At 40.9% G+C, this 16,663-nt stretch overlaps 2 protein-coding genes across 6 annotated transcripts; one reads left to right on the top strand and one right to left on the bottom strand.

Annotated features, from left to right (window-relative positions):
* The first annotated feature begins 555 nt into the window (after window positions 1-555).
* Window positions 556-12,948, top strand: LOC110500262 (calumenin-A). 5 transcript variants are annotated; one of them, XM_021577525.2, is made up of 7 exons: window positions 556-711; window positions 1,485-1,706; window positions 8,480-8,661; window positions 8,889-9,055; window positions 9,180-9,240; window positions 11,417-11,616; window positions 11,731-12,948. In XM_021577525.2, the coding sequence occupies exons 2-7, from the start codon at window positions 1,486-1,488 to the stop codon at window positions 11,833-11,835; spliced, it is 936 nt and encodes a 311-aa protein (XP_021433200.1). In that variant the 5' UTR covers window positions 556-711; window position 1,485; the 3' UTR covers window positions 11,836-12,948. The 5 variants fall into 5 exon arrangements, with proteins under 5 accessions (XP_021433200.1, XP_021433198.1, XP_021433199.1 ...); XM_021577523.2 differs by having other exon boundaries at window positions 8,480-8,673; window positions 11,731-11,835; XM_021577524.2 differs by having other exon boundaries at window positions 592-715; window positions 8,480-8,673; window positions 11,731-11,835.
* Window positions 12,949-13,073: 125 nt separating this feature from the next.
* Window positions 13,074-15,083, bottom strand: LOC100135983 (SWS1 opsin). Its single transcript, NM_001124321.1, is given in 5 exon segments — window positions 13,074-13,387; window positions 13,546-13,785; window positions 13,895-14,060; window positions 14,386-14,554; window positions 14,697-15,083. Coding segments are annotated over 5 exon segments (1,005 nt in total). The 5' UTR covers window positions 15,037-15,083; the 3' UTR covers window positions 13,074-13,297.
* Between the last annotated feature and the right edge of the window lie 1,580 nt (window positions 15,084-16,663).

Below are 16,663 nucleotides of genomic sequence, written 5' to 3'. Positions count from 1 at the left end.
GAAAAAAAATCATGTTAGGGCGACATCTAATCCCACAAAAGTTCAAACTCAAATGTTAAACAACATTTAGTATGCTATTAATTAATTTACCCTCTGCCATACCCATCTCCCCATAAACGTAATACGTAGTCAGCGGCATACATTTTGGTCTTGTCCAAGATACTGAAGCCAGCAAGTTAAAGTTTCAGGTCCACTCAAGACAGATGACTGAAATACAGTATGGCGAGAAGAACATTTGAACTTTATATGTATTTCTATTTTATCCAATGCTCAACATCAACTGAAACACATGTCCATGTAAACTTCAGTGTATGATGACAGTTCTAGAAAGATTTACTCAAATTTGGGGACGTGGCAATTAGTAGCCAATCAGGTGCACAGGATGAGGTTTCGGGCAAAGGGAAAGCAGCGAAGATATTACCCAGCGTAAATGCATTCTCTGAAACACGATTGGTTCAAACACTACAAACTTTCGTGTAATCCAATTAAACGTGAATGCGATGAATAAACGTTTTATTATGGAACATGAAGTCATCGGCCAAATGTGCCTTTTTGCTGAAGTGGACCAATCAAAGCTCGTGAAGGCTCATATCTATAATCTCATTGGATCTCCTTTAAGAAGGAAAAGGGCCGAGGCTGGGGTGTGTTTATTAAGCTGTTGGCTTGTGGAATAGACATAGTGTACATATTGTGTCTGGAATCATCAGCCAGGTAGGTAATACAATGATATTACTTCTCTTACAAGCTAATATTGATGCGTTGATAGTGTTACTTTGTATGATCAGCTAACCCTAAATGGTAGGATTTGCAATTCAGATGCATTCCAATAGTCTGACGAGAGCTAACGGCTAGCAGCCGATCTTATTATGATGAAGAGACTGAATACAACATATCTTACATTACTGTCAACAACTGATTTCTGGTTTGTTGTCCCACATTTTGTAATGTAGCGAAATGGAACATTTTACATAAACAGTGTAGTCCGTGTGACTGGTGTATATGTTGCTACATTGTTACAATCTGTGCCTTTTTATTTGTGTTCAGACAGCCAAAAGCTACATTCTTTCCACTTTACCGTTATAGTGAGCAATTTTGTTATTGCATTCCCCTGATCTGTATTCAATTACTGTAAACTATTTAAAAACGTCAATGTTACAAATACCACACATGTCTGCATGGCAGTGCACTCATGATATTTGGCATTCCTGCCTGACTCATATCGTATCTACAGGACTATCTATTTTCTTCCGTTTTTAAATGTCCTATCACAAGTCTATGCTGACATGCTGCCAGCAGCAGTTTAATAAACAACCAACAGTTGATCATGTGAAACAAGTCCTGTAACACCTTAATGTCAAAGAGCCTGTCAAAGAAGCAGCCCTAATGAGCAGCAAATGCAGATGCTGCCTGTGAGCTATTCACAGGCTTTGATGTTGACACCTCTTCCAGAATGTTTTTAATATCTCTCTTGCTCTCTCTCATAGGATGGAGATCAGGCCGTTGCTCATGTGCTTTGCCCTCTGCGTGGTCTATGCCACCAGTAAACCCACAGAGAAAAAGGAACGCATTCACCACGATGCACCTCTCAGTAGCCGCGAACATGACGATGCTCAGGGCTTTGACTACGACCACGATGCCTTCCTAGGACAAAAGGAGGCCAAGTCTTTTGACGACCTCAGCCCAGAGGAGAGCAAGCGCAGGCTAGGGTGAGTAGACTCAAGTGTCGGCCTGGTTGCGTCTCAATAGTCCAATGTGGCCACCTTTCCTCGGGTCGGCTGTGCATCAATAGTATCAAGTTGAGGGTAGGGCTGTGACGGTAATTGAATAACTGTGTAACTGATGATTACAGATGAAGAGCGAAAATAAAACTGTTTAAATAGGCCTACATTAATTTTAGGATTTAAAAAATTATTTTCACGTAGATAAACTGTACCTAATAGCGGGATTGTTTTGCAAATGTTTTGTTAACCTAGTTGGTCTATTAAACTTTCTACATCTCCCCTTTACAACTTACCTTTGCTTAAGCAGCTAATTGCTTGATGAGCGGGATGTAGAGTGCTATAGGCTAGGGGCTCTTCAGTTTACATTATTTGATGTGTGGACTCTTTAAAAAAAAAAAAAAAAAAAGTTTTTTTATACAATGCACATTTTCATTGCTTGCTAGTAAATAAATCAGTCTTTTAAAAAAAAAAGTTTGGATGTTTCTGACTTCATTAATTATTCAACAGCAGTTGACAAGGTTGTTTTGGCTCTGAGGCCTATAATGCTCTAATGTTGTGTCAAATGGACAATTTGCCAAGCCTGTCCAACCAGGCATGGTATAATTTGATACAGAATCTTTTCTTAAATTATAGACTAATCAACGCTGATCAGGCCTGGTTCTGGCCGATATGCTGCCCTGAAGCAGATCAAAAAAATTGCTGTCCTCCTATCCCTGCAAAGTATAATAGTAGCCTAGGACTGCAATGCACTTTTAGAAATTCCCATGTGGTAGGCTACCGTTTATAAAACGGGCAATTTACCATTCATTCCTGTAATCTGGTTACATACATTTCTGTAAATGCATGTATTAATTAGTCAGTTACTGTTCTCATTCTCTGAGTGGAAATGTTGTTTGCACAGTTCAAAACCTGCTACACTTCTGACAAACATGTTTTGATTTATTTCAAATCATAATTTACGACCTCCATATGAGCATGTCTGGTTTCTCTGACCTGTTAATGTTGATGGAGCGCATGCACCTGAACACGCATAGAAGTACCTGGCCTGCTTCTCGCAAATGTCAAAGTAGGAAAGTGCCCTGCCTGGCTTCTAAGTCATATTTTCTTCACTTCCCACAGTAAGTCAACGAAGTCCATTATAATAGTTCCTCACAGTATTTGAAAAATCTTTCCAATCCCTTGATAATCAACATAGCTGATAAATAGGCTATGGACATGTTCTGTGTATTTGTTTCTATTTTAATGATGGTCAATTTCATCTTCATACTATGGCATAGCTGTCGCCTTCATACTTTTATCTGGCATCCTTCTCTCAGGAAGCCTAACGTAGGCCAAGGTTTTCTTTTATGTTTTAGTGAAAGAATAAATATTTCCTCTTGTGTCTGACAGTACACTGGTGGTTTTGATTCATGGGTGCTTTTATGGGGGTGTGCGTGTGTCAGTTCGCTGATTCTCTCTATGGGCCTAAATGTCCACTCAGAAAGTTTCCAAAAGTAGCCTGTCTCGACTAGGGCTGTGACGGTCACGAAATTTCGTTAGCCAGTGATTGTCACGCAAATAGTTGTCGGTCTCACGGTAATTGACCGTTTAATTAACATAAACACATTTAGCATCTCCTGGCTTCCACACAACGCATACAAGCCATTGATGCAGACCTTTGGAACATCTATATTTTAAAAAGTCTAATAAATCCATGTAAAATAGCTTACACCTTCACAATAAATGTATGATTTATTTTAGACAGGTCTAAAGAAGCATGATATGAAGAAAATGTAGTCTATTTCAGGAGAACAGAATAGCATACTCTGACTTTTCCTGATCTGGCTATGCCAAATGGCTGTGGGCTACACTAGTTAATTTAGCAGACAAGATTTTGTGGCATTTTATAATATGAACAATACATTTTGAACAAAGCTGAATAAAATATGAATATTTTTCCAAACGATTTGAGGTAGTGCGCACATTTGGCTATTCTGTGTTGAGAGGTTAACAAAGAATATGGATATTCCTATATGCTTAATTTAGAGTTTTTATCAATGTATCTTTCATTGTAATACAAAAAACGTTGACTATGTTATGGTTTTTAATATATTGTAAGGCTGCATGATGTGACTCTTGCTGATTTGAAAAAAGTTGCTTGAAATGCATTTTTGTTTTTGTGCAAATCAATCCTAGAACAACAGCAAAGGACCTTGTGAAGATGCTGGAGGAAACCGGCACAAAAGTATCTATATCCACAGTAAAACAAGTCCTGTGTTGACATAACCTGAAAGGTCGCTCAGCCAGGAGAAGCCACTGCTCCAAAACCGCCGTTAAAAAAGCCAGACTACGGTTTGCAACTACACATGGCGACAAAGGTCATACTTTTTGGAGAAATGCTCTCTGGTCTGATGAAACAAAAATAGAACTGTTTGGCCATAATGACCATCGTTATGTTTGGAGGAAAAAGGGGGATGCTTGCAAGCCGAAGAACACCATCCCAGCCGTGAAGTACAGGGGTGGCAGTATGTTGTGGGGATGCTTTGCTGCAGGGGGGACTGGGGCACTTCACAAAATAGATGATATCATGTGGAAGGAAAATTATGTGGATATATTGAAGCGACATCAGTCAGGAAGTTCAAGCTTGGTCGTAAATGGGTCTTCCAAATGGACAATGACACCAAGCATACTTCCAAAGTTGTGGCAAACTGGCTTAAGGACAAAGCCAAGGTATTGGAGTAGCCATCACAAAGCCCTGACCTCAATCCTATAGAAATTTGTGGGCAGAACTGAAAAAGTGTGTGCGAGCAAGGAGGCCTACAAACCTGGCTCAGTTACACCAGCTCTGTCAGGAGGAATGGGACAAAATTCACCCAAATTATTGTAGGAAGCTTGTGGAAGGCTACCTGAAACGTTTGACCCAAGTTAAACAATTTAAAGGCAATGCTACCAAATACTAATTGAGTGTATGTAAACTTCTGACCCACTGGGAATGTGGTGAAATAAATAAAAGCTGAAATAGAATAGAGAAATGTTAATTAATTCTCACATTCTTAAAATAAAGTGGTGATCCTAACTGACCTAATAAGGGACTTTTTACTAGGATTCAATGTCAGGAATTGTGAGAAAATGAGATTAAATGTATTTTCCTAAGGTGTATGTAAACTTCAGACTAAAACTGTATAAGCCTATGGGCTAGGCTACATGAGGTGTGCGATTTATGATAAGAAAAAGTCACAAACTGTGTGAATCCGGCCTTCATAGTCGAATTGCTACATAGAAACCACTACAAAAGGACACCAATGAGGAGAAAAGAATTGCGTGGGCCAAGAAATATGAGCAATGGACATTTAGACTGGTGGACATCTGTCCTTTGGTCTGAGTCCGAATTTGACATTTTTGCTTCCAACCGCCTTGTCCCTTGTCTTTGTGAGACGCAGAGTAGTTGAACGGATGATCTCCGCATGTGTGGTTCCCAACATGAAGCATGGAGGTGGTGTTATGGTGTGGGGGGTGCTTTGCTGGTGACACTGTCTGTGATTTATTTGGAATTCAAGGCACGCTTAACCAGCATTCTGCAGTGATACGCCATCCCATCTGGTTGGGCTTAGTGGGACTTTCATTTGTTTTTCAACAGGACAATGACCCAACACACCTCCAAGCTCTAAGGGCTTTTGACCAAGAATGAGAGCTACATCAGATGACCTGGTTTCCACAGTCACCCGACCTCAACCCAATTGAGATGGTTTGGGATGAGTTGGACCGCAGTGAAGAAAAAGCATGCTGAGCACTTATTGGCTATGTGGAAACTCCTTCAGGACTGTTGGCACTGGTTGAGAGAATGCCAAGAGTTGGCATCAAGGCAAAGGGTGGCTACTTTAACGAATCTCAAATATATTTAGATTTAACTTTTTTTAGTCACTACATGATTTCATAGTTTTGATGTCTTCACAATTATTCTACAAAGTAGAAAATAGTAAAAATTAAGAACCCTTGAATGAGTAGGTATGTGCGAACTTGACTGGTACTGTTCATTCTATACACATTTTACAATAGATAGTATTTATACATTATACATCTTGTTCAGTCATAATAGAACAATATAATTTAAACCACCCCTCAGCTACTCTCAGTCCATCCCACATCACCTTAACCCCACCCTTCAGCTTCTCTCAGTCCATCCCACATCACCTTAACCCCACCCCTCAGCTTCTCTCAGTCCATCCCACATATCACATTAACCCCACCCCTCAGCTTCTCTCAGTCCATCCCACATCACCTTAACCCCACCCCTCAGCTTCTTTCAGTCCATCCCACATATCTCTTTAAACCGCCCTCTTATGATTTCCATGTGCCAAATATTTTTCAGCTGTGATGTTTCACATAAATTCTGAACCTTTCTAATCGCATAGCATCTACAGATTGTAAATTGAAGATAATACTTTAAGTAAAAATATTTTGTTGATTGTTTGACTGGCTTTCCAAATGTCCCAACCAGTGCTATTTGTAGGGTTAATTTTAGATCAATGTTGTGATTTTTCAGCCATTCTTGAACCTGTGACAAGAAACAAGCTATATTGGGGCAATACCAAAATAAGTGATCGAGTGATCGTGATTCTGTCTTTTCGTAGCAGAACAGACAATCATTAGTTTCATAATTTGTTGATTTTAATATTTATAAGTAATGACCTGAAATAATAGTAATGAAATGCCATGGTAATAACAACAAAGTGTAATGGCTTGTTTCAAGTAGGCTTTTATTAAGAAGCATATCCATGTAAGCAACTGTACAGTTGTGAACTCCCTCTTTTTGACCCCTATCCCTTGAACGGTTATGTCGGTGACCGTGTACATTGGCCTTGCCAATTACCGGAGACTGTTCATGTAGTTCGCTACCAACAAGTTACCTGTATGATAACGTGGCGGAGTAATATACATGGGAGAGTACACATTGCAATGTAAAACATATGAGGAAGTATGTCCTGTTTTCAGTAGAAGTTAATCAACGTATAGACTTGTTTGCTTGAGTTGTGTTCTAAATTTAAGGTCTGGGGAGTTTCCTGGCCATGGACCCAAAATATTGATGTTTTGTTCCCCGAGCCACTTAGTTGTCACTTCTGCCTTACGGCAAGGTGCTTCATCATGCTAGAAAAGGCATTGTTCATCACTAAACTGTTCCTGGGTGGTTGGGCGAAGTTGCTCTCGGAGGACGTGTTGGTACCATTCTTTATTCATGGCCGTGTTCTTAGGCAAAATTGTGAGCGAGCCCACTCCCTTGGCTGAGAAGCAACCCCACACATGAATGGTCACAGGATGCTTTACTGTTGGCATGACACAGGACTGATGGTAGCGCTCACCTTGTCTTCTCCGGAGAAGCTTTTTTCCGGATGCCCCAAACAATCGGAAAGGGGATTCATCAGAGAAAACGACTTTGCCCCAGTCCTCAGCAGTCCAATCCCTGTACCTTTTGCAGAATATCAGTCTGTCCCTGATGTTTTTCCTGGAGAGAAGTCGCTTCTTTGCTGCCCTTCTTGACACCAGGCCATCCTCCAAAAGTATTCGCCTCACTGTGCGTGCAGATGCACTCACACCTGCCTGCTGCCATTCCTGAGCAAGCTCTCTACTGGTGGTGCCCCGATCCCGCAGCTGAGTCAACTTTAGGAGACGGTCCTGGAGCTTGCTGGACTTTCTTGGGTGCCCTGAAGCCGCCTTCACAACAATTGCACCGCTCTCCTTGAAGTTCTTGATGATCCGATAAATGGTTGCACCTAAATCAATCTTACTGGCAGCAATATCCTTGCCTGTGAAGCCCTTTTTGTGTAAAGCAATGATGACGGCACATGTTTCCTTGCAGGTAACCATGGTTGACAGAGGAAGAACAATGATTCCAAGCACCATCTCTCCTTTTGAAGCTTCCAGTCTGGTTTTCAAACTCAATCAGCATGACAGAGTGATCTCCAGCCTTGTCCTCATCAACACTCACACCTGTGTTAATTAGAGAATCACTGACATGTCAGCTGGTCCTTTTGTGGCAGGGCTGAAATGCAGTAGAAATGTTTTGGGGGGGATTCAGTTCCTTTGCATGGCAAAGACGGACTTTGCAATTAATTGCAATTCATCTGATCACTCTTCATAACATTCTGGAGTATATGCAAATTGCCATCATACAAACTGAGGCAGCAGAATTTGACACAAATATTTATTTTCATTCTCAACTTTTGGCCACGACTGTATATACCCACCCCAATTTGTGTGGTCTCCTTCTCTCTAAACATTACATCTTTATTTCTAGGCATGAAGTTAAGTGATACGGGCAATAAACTGTTCCTTCTCTCCTAATGTGACCTGACCTCGACCCCCTTCCTCACTAATCCACAGCTCTCCACCCTTATCAGTGCCTGCCAACATGATCGTCTTCCCTGCACTCAGTACATTCCAAGCTTAATTGCTTCCACCATATACATTCCTCCTACAGATAACCACTAACTTCTGGTGTAAACCCTAGACTATGGCACCCCTTATGTCTCTAGTATAACTGGTGATTAACAACATTTAAAGTCTTGAAATCTGAACCCATCACCAGTAAATAGAGAGGTAGAATTCCCCCTTTCCCATCATCAGATTCAAAGAACAGGCGATCACTTTCACGTAGACTCTACTAGATTTTGGTATTGACTGTTATTACATTGGTATTGTAGTAAATATAGTTTGACCTCTTTTTGAACTACATTTTTAGTTCACAGTCTCTCTCTTTCTCGCTCTTCCCCTTTCTGATACAGTGTGATTGTAGAGAAGATTGATGGGGACAGTGATGGTTTTGTCACTGAGGTTGAGCTGAGAGCGTGGATTAAGAAGGCTCAGAAGAAGTACATCTATGAGAACGTGGACCGCCAATGGAAGGACTTTGATGTCAACAATGACGGCATGATTTCTTGGGAGGAATACAGGAATGTAACTTATGGTACCTATCTGGGTAAGAAGGGCATGACATGCGCATGCATGAGCCCGGGACATGCAATATGTCCAAAACAAATGTTGGTGTTGGTTATGACTAATTCGACTGATTCGATAGTTGCAAGGCCTTTAGTATTAGTTTCACTGATTGGTTGATGTACCGTATCAATTCAGGTCGTGGTGTATCACGTGTGATTAACTAGAGATCATAGCCGCTTCCCTTTGACCCCACAGATGACCCGGAACCAGATGATGGTTACAACTACCAGCACATGATGGCGAGGGACGAGAGGCGTTTCAAAATGGCCGACCAGAACGGAGACCAAATCGCCAACAAAGAGGAGTTCACAGCCTTCCTACACCCAGAGGAGTACGACCACATGAAGGACATAGTGGTGCTGGTATGTGTGTTTCATTCTCTGTGTTCATTAGATTTAAAGGTATTTGGAAAGAATTTAACACGGGACCAGTGTTCACCGGTCGGCTCTCTGACCATCCTCCTCTTTCTCCTTGTTTACCCCACAGGAAACCATGGAGGACATTGATAAGAATGGTGATGGTTTCATTGACCTGAATGAATACATAGGTAAGGACTGAAGTGGACATACCCTTGAGTATACAAAACATTATGAACACCTGCTCTTTCCATGACAGACTGAACAGGTGAAGCTATGATCCCTTAAATCAAATGAAATCACGTTTTATGTATCAGATGCCCTGAATACAACTGGTGTAGACTTTACAGTGAAATGCTTGCTTACGAACCTTTCCCAACGATGCAAAGTTTCAAAAATTAATGGGGGAAAAAAGTAACACGAGGAATAAAATGCACAAGAATGGAGCTATATACAGGGAGTACTAGTACAAGGAACTTGAGATAGATACAGTGCCTTGCGAAAGTATTCGGGCCCCCTTGAACTTTGCGACCTTTTGCCACATTTCAGGCTTCAAACATAAAGATATAAAACTGTATTTTTTTGTGAAGAATCAACAAGTGGGACACAATCATGAAGTGGAACGACATTTATTGGATATTTCAAACTTTTTTAACAAATCAAAAACTGAAATTGGGCGTGCAAAATTATTCAGCCCCCTTAAGTTAATACTTTGTAGCGCCACCTTTTGCTGCGATTACAGCTGTAAGTCGCTTGGGGTATGTCTCTATCAGTTTTGCACACCGAGAGACTGACATTTTTTCCCATTCCTCCTTGCAAAACAGCTCGAGCTCAGTGAGGTTGGATGGAGAGCATTTGTGAACAGCAGTTTTCAGTTCTTTCCACAGATTCTCGATTGGATTCAGGTCTGGACTTTGACTTGGCCATTCTAACACCTGGATATGTTTATTTTTGAACCATTCCATTGTAGATTTTGCTTTATGTTTTGGATCATTGTCTTGTTGGAAGACAAATCTCCGTCCCAGTCTCAGGTCTTTTGCAGACTCCATCAGGTTTTCTTCCAGAATGGTCCTGTATTTGGCTCCATCCATCTTCCCATCAATTTTAACCATCTTCCCTGTCCCTGCTGAAGAAAAGCAGGCCCAAACCATGATGCTGCCACCACCATGTTTGACAGTGGGGATGGTGTGTTCAGCTGTGTTGCTTTTACGCCAAACATAACGTTTTGCATTGTTGCCAAAAAGTTCCATTTTGGTTTCATCTGACCAGAGCACCTTCTTCCACATGTTTGGTGTGTCTCCCAGGTGGCTTGTGGCAAACTTTAAACAACACTTTTTATGGATATCTTTAAGAAATGTCTTTCTTCTTGCCATTCTTCCATAAAGGCCAGATTTGTGCAATATACGACTGATTGTTGTCCTATGGACAGAGTCTCCCACCTCAGCTGTAGATCTCTGCAGTTCATCCAGAGTGATCATGGGCCTCTTGGCTGCATCTCTGATCAGTCTTCTCCTTGTATGAGCTGAAAGTTGAGGGACGGCCAGATCTTGGTAGATTTGCAGGGGTCTGATACTCCTTCCATTTCAATATTATCGCTTGCACAGTGCTCCTTGGGATGTTTAAAGCCTGGGAAATCTTTTTGTATCCAAATCCGGCTTTAAACTTCTTCACAACAGTATCTCGGACCTGCCTGGTGTGTTCCTTGTTCTTCATGATGCTCTCTGCGCTTTTAACGGACCTCTGAGACTATCACAGTGCAGGTGCATTTATACGGAGACTTGATTACACACAGGTGGATTGTATTTATCATCATTAGTCATTTAGGTCAACATTGGATCATTCAGAGATCCTCACTGAACTTCTGGAGAGAGTTTGCTGCACTGAAAGTAAAGGGGCTGAATAATTGTGCACGCCCAATTTTTCAGTTTTTGATTTGTTAAAAAAGTTTGAAATATCCAATAAATGTCGTTCCATTTCATGATTGTGTCCCACTTGTTGTTGATTCTTCACAAAAAAATACAGTTTTATATCTTTATGTTTGAAGCCTGAAATGTGGCAAAAGGTTGCAAAGTTCAAGGGGGCCGAATACTTTCGCAAGGCACTGTATGTACATGAAGGCAGGGTAAAGTGACTAGGCCTTATTGATGTCACTTGTTAAATCCACTTCAATCAGTGTAGAGGAAGCAGAGGAGACGGGTTAAAGAAGGATTTTTAAGCCTTGAGACAACTGAGATATGGATTGTGTATGTGTGCCATGTTGATGGTGACTGGGTAAGACAAAAGATTTATATGCCTTTGAACGGGTTATAGATTTACTATATTGATGTTTCTACCCTCAGACACACTTTCATCCCCCTCGTTTCCTAGGTGACATGTACAACCATGAAGATGAGATGGAGGAGCCAGACTGGGTTGCTACGGAGCGTGAGCAGTTTTCAGAGTTCCGAGACAAGAACAAAGACGGGAAGATGGATCGGGAGGAGACTTTGGACTGGATCCTTCCTTCAGATTACGACCATGCAGAGGCCGAGGCCAAACACCTCGTCTACGAGTCTGACTTGAACAAGGTGAGACAATCGCTCTCTCTTGTCTCTATTGGTTTTCATTCTCTCTTTCACTCACATGGCTGTGTCTGTTTTAAGCATTCTATTGACTAAATATCTTTTTTGTTTTGATTTCAGGATGGAAAGCTCAGCAAGGAAGAAATCCTGAACAAGTACGACCTGTTTGTAGGAAGTCAAGCAACTGACTTTGGTGAGGCGCTAGTACGGCATGATGAGTTTTAGGTTATTTGGTCCTAGCTAGATAAAACAGTTTTAAACTTGATTTGATAAATGATCAAATGTACTTTGTACGACACCTATTCATACACTACGTCTCCAATTAGTTTGTGGTTGATAGCACTCAATAGTTGCGTGGGTGTTATATTTACTGACTACCCATCCCAACACTTCATTTTATTGTTCCGTTACAAACATAGGTAGTTTAGTTTGGTCATTATTTTTGCCTTTGTTTAAAATATGATGCTATACTCACAAGCACTGAATATTCCATTTGGAGTTGTAATAATTTATAATTCTTCCAACAAACCCTTCATATGTGGGAATTATTTGGTGTTTTTTACAGTCATGTTTTGAATGACACTGATTGTAATGATAGCCCATAATTTCTTAGTATAGTTAGTAGATAAGAGATGCTAACCGACGTTAGCCTCATACGTATCCTTTTACCCAGTGTGTGCCTTCTCTGAGTAGTCTTTTGGGAGCTCAACCAATGAAACCGACACTAAATATCAGAGGGTCATGGGAACGTGAGTCCACTACAGTGAAGTCATCCCTCACCCTGCTCTGTTTCTCCATAAACACTCACTTTGACCCCCCTCTTCTTCATATGTACTGTATTTGTCTGTCATGACTAGGGTTGTTATTACAATGTTGCCAAGTTCATCACTGCTTCTGTAGCCTTTTCTCCTGTCAATCACTCCCTCTCAATAGTCTGCAGTGGCTTCCTCTCCTTGTCTCCATCTGCACTGATCTAGAAACAAATGATAGGTGAAAGAAACATGTTGGATGACCAATGTGAAACAAAAGGAAACCATTTTAGACTATTGAGAACCAGCACACATGTGAGAAAGCATCTGTTCTATTGGTTAGAAATAAAAGCGGTTGTACTTCCTTTCTATGGGGCATGCTGAACTGAAAGGTTGGTGCATTGCAGCGTTGTTACTGAATTCCGCTTGCCCTAAATTAAGATTATATTGAAGTATGTACATACTTGGCAAGTGTTTTATTTTCTGAGTTTATACATAGAATGTATGGACATTCATCTTTTGGATTAAATGCTGTACTTTGGATTCCACAGCCCATTTTCTCAATAAAAAAATGAATTGAGTAAACTTATTTGTTCAAGTTTGAGCCTCAGTGTACATCTTATTTTGTATGTCTGGTTGTGTTTGTGTTAATGATTTAGTTAAGATATCCAGGAAATGGAGAGCGTGGTTGAAATAAAACACTGTCCACCACTGTTTTTAAAAGTGCATCGTAATACAATATAAATCTTTATTTACCTGATATCTTACAATAATTTGACATGAGTATTTCATAAAGGAGTAGATTCAATTAACCCTATTTCCCCTGAACTCACAATTTCAATCAAGTGTTAGGGAACCTTAGATGGTTTATTGAATCCACCCCAAGACTGTTGGCTGTTGGGGATGGGCTCCTGATGGACTGAGACCAGAGTCAAAGATTAGGCTGTGGAGACCTCTGTCTTGGAGGCTGAAACTGAAGTCTCCTCAATCTGCTTTCCAAACACTGTCTCCATGATGCAGGCGTTGAACTGAGGAGGGAGACAGAGATTTATATGACAGAGAATGAACATAAGGTTGTGTGTCTTATTCAGACTCTTAATTCATGTGCTTCATTTCTGAGTGTATGTCAATGAGTATGTGTGCCACTGTCAGTGTATTTCTATGTATTTGGGGCTTATAGAATCACCTGTTTGTTCATGAAGGCGTAAATGAGAGGGTTGTATACACAGGAGCTTTTAGAGAAGAAAGCAGGGATGGTGACCAGGCGGTAGTCTTTGTTCTCGCTTGTTGTATAGGCGAAGTACAAGCCTGCCAAGGCGTAGGGGCCGTAACACAGAATGAAGGAGCACACCATCACAATCACCATCCTGGATACTTCCTTTTCTGCCTTCTGGGTGGAAGCTGACTCAGCCTGTGCAGCTGCCACCTACACACACACACACACACAGACAGGACAAACTGGTCACATCTGGGTTCCAAAAATTGACTATACTGTACTTTGTTTTGTTTTTTAACCCAGAAAGCATTGTACTCACAGCCCGTAGTGCTCCCAGTAGTTGGGAGTAGGAGAAAAAGATGATGGACATGGGCATGAGGAAACAGGTAACAATGAGGAATTTGGTGTAGCTGGCACAGTGGTACTCCTCATTGTTTGTATACCAGTCAGGTCCACAGGAGCAGCCCAGACCCTCAGGGATATACCTGTAAAACAAACCCAGGTTACTGTAACTCAGGCCCCTCACATTGTCTCTCTGCAGGGTTTCCTCCATGCCTATATAAATCAGCGACCTATCTAACTTGAAAAGCAGCGAGCGATGCAAACATTGTAGCCAATTAGTGACGTAAATTGCTGCTCAGAACCTTACATGTACGGCAACACATTTTGAACTCATTTTAGGATATTTTCCATTTTCCCCATCCCCTGTGTGTGCAATATGAACCAAATAACCTAATAGTAGCCAAATACAAAGAGTATTTATTAATCCAGACAAGATCAAAGTGTTTGTGAGAGGCTGGGGATGAATACCTGCTCCAGCCGAAGAATGGTGGGGTTGCACATCCGATCCCCATGACCCAGGTGAAGGCAACAGCCGCCAGAGCCTGGTTGTTGTCAAATTTGAAGGTGCCGAAGGGTTTGCAGATGACCACGTATCTCTCAAAGGCAAGGACAGCCAGAGACCAAGCTGACACCAACCCTGAGTAAGAGAGAAGAAGCTATCAATAGGTTAGGAGATATCAAAGACATCGAACACAAAAACTAGTTGGCATGTAAATAATCAGAGGAGTAAAATGAATCGCTTAAGTTGTTGCTGTTTTTGTTGCTACGATGAGTTTTACCTGCTATTGAACCCATGCAAGCTTCCATTGCACACAAGGTGTAACCCAGGAAGTAGTATCCTCTCGCACTAGAAACGAACACTTGACTCACAGAGAAAGTCACAAAGATAAAACCTGCTAACGAGACATTGACCAGGATGTAGTTTAGCGGTTGTCTCAGCTTCTTGTACTTCACTGTCACCACGAGAATGATAAAGTTTAGGGGTGTTCCAGCAAAGAACACAAAGCCCATGAAAGCAGCCTGTAGGTAGAAAGCCCATATTGGGGCCAGGTGATACTGTGGCCCCTCAAATGGGCTGACCTTAGAGATGTTCTCGTACAGATGGAAGTTCTTTCCCATCTTGGCTCCTCTCTGACTCAGTACCCCTACCCGTCCGTTCCTTAGATGTGCACTGTGACGCTGAAAGGCTCCCTTTTATATGACCACAAACCACTCACCCTCTTTACATTATGTCAGGAACAAGCTTCTCCTGTGGATCTTCCTGATCTTGTAGGTGGAAGAATAAACTTTAGGATTAAGCTGCCCCCATGACCATGACCCGTAAGTAGAGACCTTACTTTGTTGGGCGCAGTAATCCATCTTAAAGAGCCAGTGTGAAAGAATACAATTTAGAAGAATAATTGAATTCATAACAGAGACACGTTGTTTTTGTTGGTGCGGACAGTGTTAAGATAGAAAGCATTGCCATACTTCTGGAGTTTGTAATGTATATCACTGAATCAAGCTAAGCTGTGTAGGCTGTTCTAATGAGGTGGTAACTGCCTTATCCAGTTCCCATTAATCTCTGAGGGACTAATCTTTGATAGACATTAACCTTCCACGAACGTAACCTAAGGGGAGGGGGATGGGGATGTGGTGAACAGGGGTAAAAAGAACAAGCTGACTGGGCAGTGGCAATCACATCAACAATGTTTGGAAACTCCACTTTAACAATTCATTATTGTTAAGTGCTAATCCATCAACCAATGAATTAATTGATTGCCGATTCTAAACTAACATAGAGAGCCTTGCTCTTGTTGTCTACATTTCTACAGGGAAGCTCTAGCACACGGAGCACTGTGAAAGATACAAGTCTACATGTAAAAATAGAATGTCTCAAAACACCATGATTGTTTAGTGAAACCATGAAAAGTAGTGCACCTAAACTGAGATCTGGTGTTTAGAGGGTGTTTGAATGTTAACCCAATGTAAGTGTTGTAGTTCACAGAGTGTGTTTAAAACAGAAGTGAAGTACTCTGAGACACCTAAAGTGGTTCTTCAACCTGAATATTGGTGTTTTTAAGAGTGTTGTAAAAATATTTGTGTTTTTGGACTTTCAGTGCATGTAAAAGGCAGCATCAAAACACAAAAACTGTGTTTCTCATACAATAAGTGGGTTAGAAATGGACATGGTTTAAAGATTATATATTGATTGATGATAAGGGACTATGAAGAATATTTGTTGTTATTTTTTTCAATGCTTTACTTAGACAGATTAGAAACAGGAGGGGCAGTTAAATGATACATTTTGTTTGAATTTTACCCACTCAACAACACAGCCAGACTATAAGAAATGATTCTGGGTTTATTGACATTGACAACAAACAAAAAACACTTAAGAAAAAATGAATGCAAGTCATGCAGTGCCTGTGGTCTAGCGGTAACACACTAAAACACCCCTCTCCCCACCGAAGACTGGGATAAATTCCCCCGCTCCAACCCTTTAATCTGTTTCTCACACCTATCTGTATCCCCTCTGTCATTTCAATAAAGTGTGAAAATACCCCCAAAATACATATATTTTTAATTATGCAAGTTGTTTAAATGATTTGTTAATTTAATTTGACCAAAAAATGTAAGATTGAATACAACTTAATGTGTTGCTCAAAATGTAAGTATCTTTCATGAGGATAACCAAAGAGAGACAACATTTAGTGATTGAACTCATTGGAAGTGGTTTTAATCAGCTTGCATTTTCTATCTTGCC

This window comes from Oncorhynchus mykiss, chromosome 21 (genome assembly GCF_013265735.2).
Source record: "Oncorhynchus mykiss isolate Arlee chromosome 21, USDA_OmykA_1.1, whole genome shotgun sequence".
Taxonomy (NCBI): domain Eukaryota; kingdom Metazoa; phylum Chordata; class Actinopteri; order Salmoniformes; family Salmonidae; genus Oncorhynchus; species Oncorhynchus mykiss.
This window is presented reverse-complemented; position numbering and strand designations above follow the sequence as displayed.